Genomic DNA, 14,334 nt, shown 5'->3' on the forward strand with positions numbered 1-14,334 from the left:
TTATTAACATCACATTGGTCCTACGCTAGTTGGATTCTCTAGATTGTAAGGAGGATTGGTTAGTTCATAGCTGGAAATCCATCTGTTCTCCCAACAGAGGTGGTTCATAATGAGGCCATTAGGACATATGATCCGTCACTCTGAGGGATTTTTTCGCCACTATAAAGAGAATGTAGACTCTCCTCCAACCAATGACCGGGAACTCAACAGACATAACTATCATTTCTAAATGGAGTAAAATTCAGCAACCAAGAAATATCAGAGGGAATTTATTGGGTAAAAATTAAGCTTCATTGATATGTTAAAGGATGGTGCTCTTTCAAAAAAGAGATAGTTTTAATTACAACCAAAACATGTCTAATATAAAAAGATTTTTAGGTTTACAATCGAATAATAATAACCACGATAGTTACAGTTCGTTTTGCAATCCACTAATTTTCAGTATTTGTTTGACTAAAGATTGTTTCAACCTTGAATTTATTTCAGTTGTTTTTTGTTGAAAATTCCCTTAAGAACTATGAGGAGAAAGATATAACTTTAAAAAAAGCATTGTCAATGTTTTAAGTAACAGGAGTTTCATCACATAATTGTATCAAATATGAATGTCTAACACGAAAAGTATTAGTTCTTGTAGTGCACCTGATTTACTTTGTTTAATTCTATGATGGACAGAAGTCGCTTCACAACGATGGAGATTTGGTGATTTACAATATTGTGATAGTATCTGTTTTATAGGACTAATTATAATTCAGTCACTTCTTATGAAGTAGTGATAGCTGAAATTCTAGGAATGGCCACTATGAAAATATCAAATTAGTTTTAAACTTCAGTGACACGCTTCTATAATACCCTGCAAATATGTGGAAGAGTGAAATTCTGGCACACTCTCTTAATGTCAAAAAGAAGTTTCACATTCCCGATATTTTAGCAGACCTTATGTAAATATCTTAATAGGGTTGAATACCATGTGATATATGCCAGCCGAATGAAAAGTATAAATTTATATATCAATCCTTACTATGCTTCTAGATTTATCTTAAGGGAAAACTACTGTCAGTATTTATAAATTGACTTAATATGAGTTACCAAGCCAATTCTACAATATACCTTGTAAATAATTTTTGACTAATTTATATATTATTGTCATGATAATATTTAAATGATATGAAGAATTCCTGCAATACAGTTTATATGTAAATGAAATTATTAAAGATATTGAATGTTTTCTCTTATCTATTGCAGATGGGTTACTGGGAAGACCCTACAAAGATGATCAGTAGTAGCCTGCCCTCCACCAACCCCTACGGGAACTACACCGTAGTCGACACGGTGCCCCACGATCTTCTTTATTTAGTTGATTCCCACTGGTACCAGTTTCCCCCTATGAACCCTCTTTGGTATAACCTAATTGCTTTTTGGATGGTTCTCATGGGCTCCCTTGCTGTTGGCGGTAACTTTGTGGTTATCTGGGTCTTCATGTGCACCAAGTCTCTCCGATCTCCTGCCAATATGTATGTCGTGAATTTGGCTCTATCTGACTTTGGCATGATGTTTTGCATGTGCCCGCCCATTCTAGTGAACTGCTATTACCAAACATGGTCTTTCAGTGATACTGCCTGTCAGATTTATGGTTTATTAGGTTCTGTCTTTGGAACTGCATCCATTTGGTCAATGGTTTTCATTACTTTGGATCGTTACAATGTTATTGTCAAAGGTTTGTCTGGAACCCCTTTGACTGTGACGGGCGCTTTACTGCGAATTTTTATTGTATGGGCGCAAACATTATTCTGGGGTATTCTTCCTCTGTTTGGCTTTTGCAGGTATGTTCCTGAAGGTAACATGACAGCCTGCGGTACTGATTATCTCTCCGAAGATATTTGGAGTGTAGTATACTTGTATCTGTATACAATTGATTGTTACGTGTTACCTCTGTTTTTGATCATTTATTGCTATACATTCATCATGAGAGCTGTTTTTACTCATGAAAAACAGATGCGTGAACAAGCTAAGAAAATGGGTGTAAAATCTCTGAGAAGTGACCCAGAAGCCAAGAAGACCTCTAGCGAATGCCGTCTTGCAAAAGTTGCCCTCACAACAGTGTCCTTATGGTTTATTGCATGGACTCCCTACTGCGTCATCAATATGGCAGGTCTCTTATATAAGCCTTTGGTCACTCCTCTGTTTTCTATTTGGGGTTCTGTCTTTGCTAAGGCCAATGCTGTGTACAACCCTATTGTTTATGCTATCAGTCATCCCAAATACAGAGCTGCTATGGAAAAGAAGATTCCATGTCTCTCATGCGCTACTGAAAAAGATGATGACAGTACTGCTTCCTCTGACACTGCAACAGTTGCATCAAGCTCTGAAAAGGCCTAAACTTATGTAAGACCTGTTATATGTATGATACGAAAGGGTCATATCACCCATCCGAGGCGAACGATATGAACGACCAACTTCAACCTTGAAGTTGCTCTTAATTTTTCTTGTATCCCTTAATAAATCCTTTGCAGATACAAAAAGTACTCTTTGTTTGATTCTTCCTTTTTTTTAATTTCATGACATTATATTTGGGTATAAGTAAATCATATAAAAGTGTTTGAGTTGTAAAACCATAAACAAGATAAACAATGATGAATTAGATTGTCATTAATTTTAACTTCATGATCAAACTATAAATGTAAAAATTTTCTTAACTGAGCCCTTTAAAAGGCAATTTATTTTGAGTTTCTTAGGAACAATATTTACTCATGGTACTGCATGTAATAATTCTCTTTTCAAGTTATGGGCCAGATATTTTAATACCTTCAGAGAAATTCTCTTTATTGATTTGGGTAGTTACACGGGTTATCAGTATCTACTTTCAGATAAATTTTTAGAATATAATTATTGGTGTATCATATTATGGGTGTCAATGATTTTAAATACCTCCACTAAATATTAGAAATGCTGTATAATGCCTGTTTTCATATATATGTATATGTATATATATATATATATATATATATATATATATATATATATATATATATATACACTGTATATCATATATATATATATATATATATATATATATATATATATATATATATATATATATATATATATATATATATATATATATATATATATATATATATATATGTATATATATATATATATATATATATACACTGTATATCATATATATATATATATACACTGTATATCATATATATATTTTTTTATATATATATATATATATATATATATATATATATATATATATATATATATATATATATATATATATACATATATATATATGATATACATAGTATATATATATATACATATATATATATATATACATATATATATATATATATATATATATATATATTTGGGCTCAGGCCATGTCGTCCTGATGAAAGGTTCCTTTAGTAGCTTCCTAAGGGTATATATGACTACAGTGGATATTCCCAGAGATCTAAACTAAAGATTTCCAGAATTCTAACTTCTGGCGCGAGTACCCTTAAGGTTGTCCTTTAGGATATCGCATAATAATAGGGGACGTATTCTTGACACGCCACATAGCTATATGCATCCCACATAGCGTTTACGCTTCGATGGGGGAATCAGTGGCAAGATATAGGAGGAGCCGTTACAAAGTTCTCCTCCTCCGTTACTGTTATGGGCACTCGGATGACGTCTTATGCGTCGGCAATATTGCTGATGTCATCCCCGCCCGCCAACTCCATTCTTTTCGTAGTAGCGTCTTTGACCAGGTATTGTTTTCTCAGTTTTGCGCTATTTACGCAGCCATGTCGCAATCTTCAGCCTCTTCTGTCTCTGGAAAGTTGAGTACTTACTTCTTATACTGTATAAATTAGCTTTGGCCGCAGAGTAACCTTTTTCTCTCGAAAAAAAATTGTGTTTTGTGGCGGAGATATTGCCTAACCGGAATCGTCGCCGACCCTGTCGTTCGCATCGCATGCTTTATTTAGTTAGCCAGAACAACTCTCCCGGTTCTTAACTAATTATCAGTATTAGTTATTCAGTCTTCATTGCTAGGGAATTAGTTATATTATGCCGTTAGTATTCTCTAGTTTCAGCGAATGTAGGTAGCCGATTTTCCCATGCTAGGCATGCTAGCCTAGGTGCTTTAGTTTACTTTCATGCATGATATAATATGTGTTCCTAGTGTTATCCTATTTAAATGAAGATATTAGGCAATTATACATATAAGATTCTACGATTGCACATGGGTTTTTCCTCCTTCTAGCGAGTATACAAGGGTTTTTGATGAATCAGATAGACGATTCCCCTGCTCCTAGCCTAGTAGCCTTGGGGCTTCAGTATACTTTCGCACATCCCCGGTTACCTTTATGTATAAGGTAATCTCTCCTCCCTCTGAGGTAGCCTAGGCTGCATCCTAGCCCTCCTTGCCCTGAATTGTGATTCTGGTAAGGTTAGGCTAGGGTTTTCTTCCCCATCCCAAAGCCATTGAGCTTTGCGTTCGGTTCAGAACCTCAGAGTAACTGTCATGTGCCTCCAGCTACCCCAATAGGTGAATGAACTCTCCTGTTGGACCCCATTGGATGGCATATGAGGGGGGCTCTGCCCCCCACCCTAGACCACACCTGGAGGGGTCACGAGACCCCTCCTCCCTGTGACCTAGCAACTTGTCCTGCGCTTGCATACTCTGGGCTGGGAGATATGTTTTTCCCTAGCCTAGGTTAGGCAGGCTTAGGGATTCTGTTTCTTTATAGTTTGGGACGGCCTGATGATGCCGGTCCCTTACTGTACTAACCCACCCTGGGCGGGAGAATGAACTCTCCTTATACCTGGGGTGGTGCTGGTGCTGAAACAGAGTCCCCTTGCTAGGGTGCTGGGGAGGGCTTATGCCAACCCCCTACACCCCTTACACAGGACCCTTTTCCTCCCCCTCTGTCCTTTGGTGACGGCCTAGCCATCACACCCCTGTCCGCCGTCCTACAACTCATCGAGTGCTGGTGGGTTGTGGGGTCGGCCTGGTCTTTCGCCTGCTGGGCCGAGCTTCCCTCGCAATGTACTGCTCTGGGATAGCCTGGCGGCAGGTCTATCTGCCAGTGGGAGACCTTCTTGCTATCTTTGAGTGTTCTTCGGTCCTCCCTTGGATTGCCACCCGCAGCCCTAGCTGACTGACTCCGGCAGAGCTGTGGCTGGATGGAAGCCTGATCATGATATGGTCTTCCTTCCATTTGAACCCTTCTTCTCGAGGATGGTGAGGTTAGGGTATTGAGCTGCCGCCCTCCCCTCCCTCCCCTTCCTTCACTGCTTTTTCTCTCTCTCTCCGGACTAGTGCCGGCCCACTGTCACACCGACTCTGCCGGAAACAGCCGGCAGCGTAGCCTAGGTCACCACCTAGTCACATAGAATGATGACAGGGTAGGTGTACCTTCAGCCGGTTGCCCGCCGGTGGCCAGTGGTCCCCGGCGTGTCGGCGGCCTGCCGGAAATGCATAGGGATTTTCTCCTTTACCCTGCCACATAGAATGATGGCTAGGGGGGGGTTGCCCTCCGTCGGCGGTCCGCTTGTGGCCAGTGGGCCTCCGGCAATCCGGTGGGCCGCCGGCTCCACATATATTTACAGTATTGTGACGGTGGACCGCTCTCTTGCACTAGCCTTCCGTTATATGGCTGTATACAGTAGCCAGTACATCTGTGGTATAGTACATACCGTAGACAGAAAACTATGGTGTATATTTATGCAATAGATAAATTTCTAGCATACTCTGTGCATCAATGCGCAGTCCCTTGCCGGGACCTACTTGAATTGGGGATTAATATCCTCCCCTTTTCTTTATGCTGATTGATCATCGGCTCCCCCCCCCTTTATTCCACTATTGATTCCTTGGAGAAAGGCTGCTTACACTACTCTAACCCTAGGGGCTAGATTTCTCCTTCGGGCCTCCCTCGATGGGAGTCCTAGAATTAATAGTGGAGAAGGGATGCACAAGTATGTTTCTTTCCTACTTCATTTCCAGCTTACCTATCCTAAGCTTACACTTGGAAAGGAATCTTATATTATGATTAAAATTACATTAAGATTAATCTAAGATTACTCTAAGTCTAACATGATAGACTTCCACATACTCATGTACCTTTCCTTTCTTTACAGGAGGAGTACATCCGGTGTGAAAGTGCCTTCTGCAGCGTTTGGCGCCGGGACATCTACGGCCATCTGGCGTGCCGAACGCATGCCAGCTGCTCTGTCACCCAGGGATCTCTGAGGTACTGAGACCCGCAGGTATGCATCACGTGCAAGGACCTGCTCAACGAGGGGTTCGAGACTTCCCAGTCTGCGGAGTCAAGGGACATCGCCCGGGAGAAACTGCGTAAGTGGGTGCGTGGTTTCCAAAAGAACGCCACGGGGCCTTACCTTCCCAACGAGCGGATGAGGGCTATGCTCTTCCCTAAGGCATCTGTGGATGCCGTAATCCCTCGACCCGAAATCCCATGCGTCCAGCTGACGGTCGATCCCGACGTATCGGACGCATTACAGGACATCCATCTAGACGACGACAGGATGTCGGAGGTGTCAGACACCACCGAGAGGACCCTTATGGCCGAGGGTCACGAAGAGGAGCCTACGGCTGTTCCCGATTCCGAGGAAGAGGACGTTGCAACTCCCTCTGTGTCATCGGTTGTTATCTCGGAACCAATCCCCTCTACGTCGTCCACTCCTATGCCCACAAAACCAGACGACTCCATGGATTCTTTACAAGCCATGATGGCGATCCTCGAGGAGAGGTACGACTCAAGTCAGAACCCGTTTCCAAGGAGGAAACAGCCGAAGGAGGTCATCGTGTTTGACCACGTGAAGGCTTAATCCCTGCTAGCAGGCTGCCTGAAGGACAAGGGCTACACCAATTCTAAGGTGCCAGCCCTTAGCAAGAAACACCCGTCCTTTCTTGCCCCCAATACTATGGTCTTCCCCTTCGCGGAGAAGTCCCTCCTGGCAGTGCTAAAGGCGGGAAACCTTGTCCTACATTGTAGGAATGTAGGCCCCTCTCCCTCGCCTTACCCCCCGACGACAAGAACTGGAAGGACATCCAGTTAACTTTCTCCATTGGAAAGTTGGAGGCCGACATCGCTGGACGTCAGTTCAGTGAGAACCTCCCCAAACTGAGTATCTCCTTCGTCGGGAACAGGATACGAAAGAGAGGCTGGCCGCCTCTCTCTCCCTCCAGGTGATCATGGAGACAATGGCTGGGGAAAATAGGACCCCAGGTGTATTCATGGTCCTCGCCAAGACACATCTGGCAACCTTGACGAAGGTCTTCTATAGCTTCGTCAGAGCATGGAGGGCCTGCAGGGAGTTCGTGTTTGCATCGGCCACGATTAAACACGAACCGAGGAAGCTGATTGCCTCCAACATTTGGGGAGAGGATCTCTTTCCCAACAACTTGGTCAAGGAGATCGTCGATAATGCCGCCACGGAGAACAGGAACCTTCTCCAAAAGTGGGGCATGTCGTCGAAGAGGAAGTCTTCTCCGGATGAAGGCCCCCAACCGAAGAAAAAAGTCCAAGAGACCAAGGCCACAGCCTCGACAGGCAAAACATCAGCTTCCCGTGGCCGCAGCTCCCCAGTTGGTGGCGCAGCCCCAACAGACCTTCCATCTGGTACCCCAGCCGGTGGTGACTCAGTCACCAGCCTTCACGCCTGCCTACGAGAGGCAGACTACTACCTTTCGTGCCAAAGGTAGAGGCTCCGGAAGAGACTCCTGTAGACGTCCCTCCAGAGGGAGAGGAGGCAGGGGAGCAAGCGGTCGAGGAGGCAAGCCCTCCGGAAACCAGAAGCAATAAGATGCTTCCGGTGGGAGGAAGAATCCGCCTCTTCAGGGATCGCTGGACCTTCGATCCCTGGGCTCCCAGAATCATCAAGAACGGACTAGGCTGGAGCTGGAGGACATCACCGCCAGCTTTCCCCCATTCTTCCAACACTCCACCCCCGTCCTGGAAGTCCATCAGGTTCCAAGGAAGACTGTTCTGTCCCAAGAAAGACTCCGACAAACTCAGAGTCATTCTGGACTTGTCCCCTCTCAACAAATTCATCGAGAACAAGTTCAAGATGCTGACCCTTCAGCATATACGAGCCCTATTGCCCCGAAAGGCATACACAGTCTCGATAGACATGGCGGACTCCTACTGGTACATTCCAATGAATCGCCAAACCTCCTCATACCTAGGATTCAGGCTTCAAAGAAGACAGTACGTTTTCGGAGTCATGCCCTTCGGGCTAAACGGTTCCCATCCTTTTGAGCGAAGTTTATTATAGCGAAATCATTTTGAACGAAGTTATTTTGAGCGAAGTTATTTTGAACGAAACTTTAAGAGCGATTGACAATTTCAACGAAGGTTGATTTTAAGCGATTGTAACTAATGGTTGTTAACTCAATTTACCGCGATTGTAACTAATGGTTGTTAACTAAAATGGTCGTTAATAATATAATACTTGAAGGGTTTTTGAAGATATGCATATCACTTCGTTTTCTTAACTTGGAAATTTCAATTTATGTAGTCTTTTCTTAGAAACATTTGAAAGTAAGCCATCATGGATATTATACTTTCTAGTCGCGGCAAAAACAAAATAGCATATAAAGGTTATATCTATAGAAAAGATAAAGATACTCAAACGACCATTTCATGGCGTTGTGAAGTGAAAGGTTGTAAAGGACGCCTGAGTACTACACTCGAATACGAAAGTGATAGAAATTGCTCCGAGAAAGGCGAACACTCGCATGCACCTGATGTTGTTAAAGTTGGCGAAGAAATTGTTAAAAAAAAAGTCCTAAAAGCTGCTGCAACAACACATGATCCACCAAGGCGATTACTTGAAGATGCTATCGCTGGTCTATCAGATGAACTTGCTGCCAAGATTGGATCTGGGGCGAAATTGAAGAGTAGCATATCTAGGAAGCGAAGAATTATGGGAAACTACGTGACATCGCTCAACTTGACTTCGCTCAAATGAATGGACACGGGCTAAACATAGCCCCAAGGATCTTTACGAAGCTCGCAGAGAAAATCGTTCAACAACTACGCCTACAAGGCGTCCAGGTGATGGCTTACCTGGACGATTGGCTGGTGTGGGCAGCATCAGAAAGGGAATGCCTGCAAGCTTCCGTGAAGGTGATCCAATTCCTGGAACATGTAGGTTTCATGATAAACACCAAAAAGTCTCGACTATCTCCAGCTCAGAAGTTCCAATGGCTAGGCATACATTGGGACCTCCAGTCACACCGTCTTTCCATTCCACTAAAGAAGAAGAAGGAAATAGCGAGGTCTGTCAAGAGACTTCTCAAATCTAAACAGAGTTCAAGACGGCAACAGGAACGGGTGCTCGGCTCCCTCCAGTTTGCTTCAGTGACAGACCCAGTGCTAAGAGCACAGCTAAAAGATGCATCTGGAGTCTGGAGAAGATACGCATCAAACGCTCGAAGAGATCTCAAAAGACCACTACCGTCTCGGCTACAATCACTCCTCAAGTCATGGTCGGAGGCCAAGATGTTCAGGAGTTCGTCCTCTTCAACTACCTCCACCCTCGGTCGTCATCCATACGGATGCATTGCTAGAAGGATGGGGTGGTCACACCCATCAACGTCAAGTTCAAGGAACGTGGTCCCCTCTGTTCAAGACGTTTCACATCAACTTCTTGGAGGCCATGGCAGTCTTTCTCACACTGAAAAGGCTGTCCCCACGTCCTTCTGTCCAGTTACGACTGACTCTGGACAGCGACGTAGTGGTCAGATGTCTGAATCATCAGGGCTCAAGATCGCCCCAACTCAACCAAGTGTTGTAGCCCATCTTCCGTCTGGCGGAGAAGAAAAGATGGCACCTCTCAGCAGTTCACCTTCAAGGATTCCGCAACGCGACGGCGGATGCTCTATCCAGAATAGCTCCGATAGAGTCAGAATGGTCCCTAGACGCAGACTCATTCTCCTTCATCTCTCACCAAGTCCCGGAACTGCAGATCGACCTCTTCGCAACGAGCGACAACAAGAAACTTCCTTGCTACGTGGCCCCATACGAGGACCCTCGAGTGGAGGCGGTGGACGCCATGTCCCTGGACTGGAACAGATGGACCAAGATTTACCTATTCCCTCCACCCAACCTTATAAAGGTCCTCACCAAGCTGAGATCCTTTCAAGGAATAGCAGCCCTAGTGGCTCCCAAGTGGCCCCGGAGCAACTGGTTCCCATTGATCCTGGAATTACAACCAAAGCTAATTCCCCTGCCGGACCCAGTTCTGTCCCAACAAGTTCAGAAGCCGACTGTCTTCGCTTCATTACAGAAATCCCGAGACCTTCATCTCATGATTTTTTCTCCCTAGCCGTCAAGAAGAGGTTTGGGATCTCGAAGGAAAGCTTAGACTTCTTAGAGGAATATAAAACAAAACCTACCAGAAGGTAATATGAGTCATCTTGGAAGAAATGGGTGGCCTTTGTCAAGGCGAGAAATCCTACAGAAATATCGATGGATTTCAGCTTGTCCTTTTTCATGCACCTACATGGACAAGGTTTAGCGGCTAACACGATTTCCACGTGCAAATCGGCCCCGACAAGACCCTTACTATACGCCTTCCAAATAGACCTGTCCAGCGAAATCTTCAACAAATTGCCGAAGGCATGTGCTAGACTCAGACCTGCAGCCCCTCCGAGACCTATCTCCTGGTCTCTCGACAAGGTGCTACATTTTGCCTCAGGTTTGAACAATGAGACTTACCCTCTGAAAGATTTGACTCAGAAAGTGATTTTCTTGTTTGCTCTAGCCTCGGTGGCTAGAGTCAGTGAAGTTGTGGCATTATCAAGGGAAGAAGGCCAGATTCAGTTCACAGAAACAGGCGAACTCACCTTCTTTTCTGACCCAACGTTTCTTGCCAAGAACGAGCTACCCACTTAGAGAATCTGCCCTCTAAAGGAAGATATCTCCCTGTGTCCAGTGGAGAGTCTAAAGGTCTATCTTCGAAGAACTTCTGACTTCGGTGGAGGACAGCTCTTTAAAGGAGAAACATCGGGTTCCGACTTGTCACTTAAACAACTAAGGGCGAAGATCACCTACTTCATTCGCAGAGCGGATCCTGACAGTACACCCGCAGGTCACGATCCTAGGAAAGTCGCCTCTTCCTTGAATTTTTTCCAATCAATGGATTTCGAGAGTGTTTGCTCGTTTCCAGGATGGAAGTCATCCAGGTTGTTCTTTAAACACTATACGAAGCAGGTGCAAGAAGTGAAACACTTTGTGGTAGCTGCAGGTAGTGTGCTAAAACCTGCAGCTTAGTGCTGCGAAGAACAGTGAGTTGTATGGGACTCTAACTCTAAGGGTGACTGTGTTGACACTAGTGCGCAACATAGTGTAATTTGTGTTACCATGGTGACACTACGGACTGTTCTGATATACTGAGGTGATGTTACATAGACTAAACACTTGTGCCACGTGTTTACAACATGAAGTGTATATAAAGACATTCTCAGAAAGACATTACAATTCCTATGGAATCGACATGTGTGGGTGGCAAATATCCTTTTCAGGTACCACGATCATTTCCGTCTATGTTCCAAGTCTATGTAATTTATTTGCATCTTCAATTACAGCTTTACATTATATTTTATGTATGCTAATTCTCATTTATTGTTAATAAATAGACTTATTGTTTTCGTGCGTCTTACTTCGCCCTAACATTATAATAAAATCTGTTTGTGAGTATTATTATCCCTCTACTCTGCATAAGGTACTTGAACAATAGAATTCTATCATTCCTACGCTTAAACAAACCCATCTAGCTTGGTGTAACTTGTTCCAACACGTGATACATACTCTATCTATTACCTTGCCCTGGGACCGGCAGGTTCTTCTTGATGCTGGGTGGGTTCCATTTACCATGCAACTTCGAGACTTTCCAGAGTCCAATGGGACTCTTCCCTGCAGAGGGGCAGGAAGCAGTAACGTAGTACATGCTCAGCTGAAATGACATATACCGGTAATGTCATAGGTCTCTTAGGTCATAAGACCAAAGCAATATTGTCTAGAAGTCGAAGGCACTACTGAGGGGAAACATCCATGATACATTAATGCTCTAGTACACTTCCATCAGGTAGACATGGCCTGAGCCCAAAAAATGGATTTTGAGCGGAGCGAAAAGTCTATTTTTGGGTGAGATAGCCATGTCGTCTTGATGGACCCGCCCTTTGTTCTCTATAGGGCCTTGGCAGGCCCCCTCCTGATCTTACTGGATCATGGGGGCTGGTCTTAACGCTAAAAGGAATGGAGTTGGCGGGCGGGGAAGACATCAGCAAAATGGTCGACGCATATGACGTCATCCGAGTGCCCATAACAGTAACGGAGGAGGAGAACTATGTAACGGCTCCTCCTATATCTTGCCACTGATTCCCCCCTCGAAGCGTAAACGCTATGTGGGGTGCAGATAGCTATGTGGTGTGTCAAGAATACATCCCCTGTTATTATGCGATATCCTAAAGGACAACCTTAAGGGTACTCGCGCCAGAAGTTAGAATTCTGGAAACATTTAGTTTAATTCTCTGGGAATATCCACTGTAGTCCTATATACCCTTAGGAAGCTACTAAAGGAACCTTCCATCAGGACGACATGGCTATCTCACCCAAAAATAGATTTTTCGCTTCGCTCAAAATCCGTTTTATATATATATGTATATACATATATATATACTGTATATATATATATATATATATATATATATATATATATATATATATATATATATATATATATATATATGGTATTTATAGTGTTAATTTTCTGGCATGCATACTGAGATTGCTACTGGTTTTAGATTACGTAAAAAGTCTTTACTAGTGCAGTGGAAGAACTTGCTTTGTTGTTATAATTCATGTTTTTCCTATTATTATAAAATGGAATTAAATGAAATGCCTGCCATTCATATTTACTCAGTGATGGATTTACCAATGTAGTTATTTGTGCTTAATCATAGGGCCCAGTTAGCCAGGAGGCCTCATTTTCCTTTCACAAAATATAAGCATTTTCTCATAGTATTTACCAAAAAATAAGTTAATCTGTTCAAACTTTTTAAGTATGACGAATGTAAAATCTCATCAAATAGGTAATCTAATTTCAAAGGATGAAAACGATTTTAGGAAGAACAGACATTCAATATTTCAGATGCCACTGAATTAATCAGTATAGAATTTTACATAATATATCATATTAAAATACTTTAATTGTTGAAAATCTAAAGTTACGTGGTTAGAAGAATGCAATTCATAAATGAAGACCACCTCATGAGAGGTTTTTCTGTTGATTGGCCATAGCATTTGGTGGTAAGGCAATTGAGAGCATAAGGGAGAATGTGTTCATGTGAGCACGTGTAGTCTACTAGTAGATGTACTCTTGGATACATCTTGGCTTACGCAGGCAGGTTGTTTTTCCAATCGCAGTGAGAGTTGGATTGATAGCAGTCTGTACATTCGTGTTTTGTAATTGTTATCAATTGTACATGAACAGACATAACATGGGGCGACAAGGATCAATTTGAATCTTGTCTCCGGAAGATATTCGCATATTGATGCAACAACAATTTAAATTCACGGAGTTATTTGCCCAGAAACTTTCCCCATCACCTGCTGAGGTTCCTAGATCGCAGACCAATGCCCCAAAATTGAATCAAATGTCAGCACAATCATCGATTTCCATTTTGACCCACTCATTGTCTTACATTTGAGGTTTGGTTCAGGTTCATGGAAGACTTTTGTATTGTGGAATTAGTGTCACAGGATAATCCATGGAAAGCTCGCATATTACAGTGCAAACTGGTATCCATTGAACATGACAAATTTTACAACTTTATTTTTCCGAAGACTACACTTTTGATAAAGTGCTGTGCATTTGTCAAAGAAATTTTTGATGATTTGTCATCCTTGCTCATCATCAGATTCCAATCCTTGAACCCTAGCAAGTCAGGAGATAACTTTGTCATGTATGCAGGCAATGTGAACCTCAAATGTGAACTGCTGAAGCTAGCCTCGTTAACAAGTGATCAATTTAAATGTATAATTTATATTTCTGCTATGTGTTCATAAATCAACGTCATTCATACATGCATACTAGCCAAGATTGAGCTATATCCAAGCAATTCACTCTAGCTGGTCACCACAGACTGCCGATGCTTCCTTATTCTCAAACACGACATTGCTATGATTCTGGAAGGAAATCCATCAGCATTCTATGTTGTGAATGCAGTCAGTCGGGGTCATGCAAACAATCCTTCTTCATATCAGAGAAATTAATTCAGCAGACCATAGTCATGAGTCATGCCAC

The 14,334-nt window shown here is 42.8% G+C and overlaps 2 protein-coding genes across 2 annotated transcripts in view; both read left to right on the forward strand.

Moving 5' to 3' along the window:
- LOC137638443 (rhodopsin-like) overlaps positions 1-2,522 on the forward strand; it is a 2,878-nt gene extending 356 nt beyond the window's left edge. The window contains exon 2 of the mRNA XM_068370514.1: positions 1,243-2,522. Coding sequence (XP_068226615.1) covers positions 1,243-2,376 — 1,134 coding nt within the window. The 3' untranslated portion in view covers positions 2,377-2,522. The remainder of the gene's footprint in view (positions 1-1,242) is intronic.
- Positions 2,523-8,574: 6,052 nt separating this feature from the next.
- On the forward strand, positions 8,575-8,994 carry LOC137633773 (uncharacterized). The gene has a single exon (XM_068366021.1). The coding sequence runs from the start codon at positions 8,575-8,577 to the stop codon at positions 8,992-8,994; it is 420 nt and encodes a 139-aa protein (XP_068222122.1).
- The last annotated feature ends 5,340 nt before the right edge of the window (positions 8,995-14,334 follow it).

Source organism: Palaemon carinicauda, chromosome 3 (assembly GCF_036898095.1).
Source record: "Palaemon carinicauda isolate YSFRI2023 chromosome 3, ASM3689809v2, whole genome shotgun sequence".
NCBI lineage: Eukaryota > Metazoa > Arthropoda > Malacostraca > Decapoda > Palaemonidae > Palaemon > Palaemon carinicauda.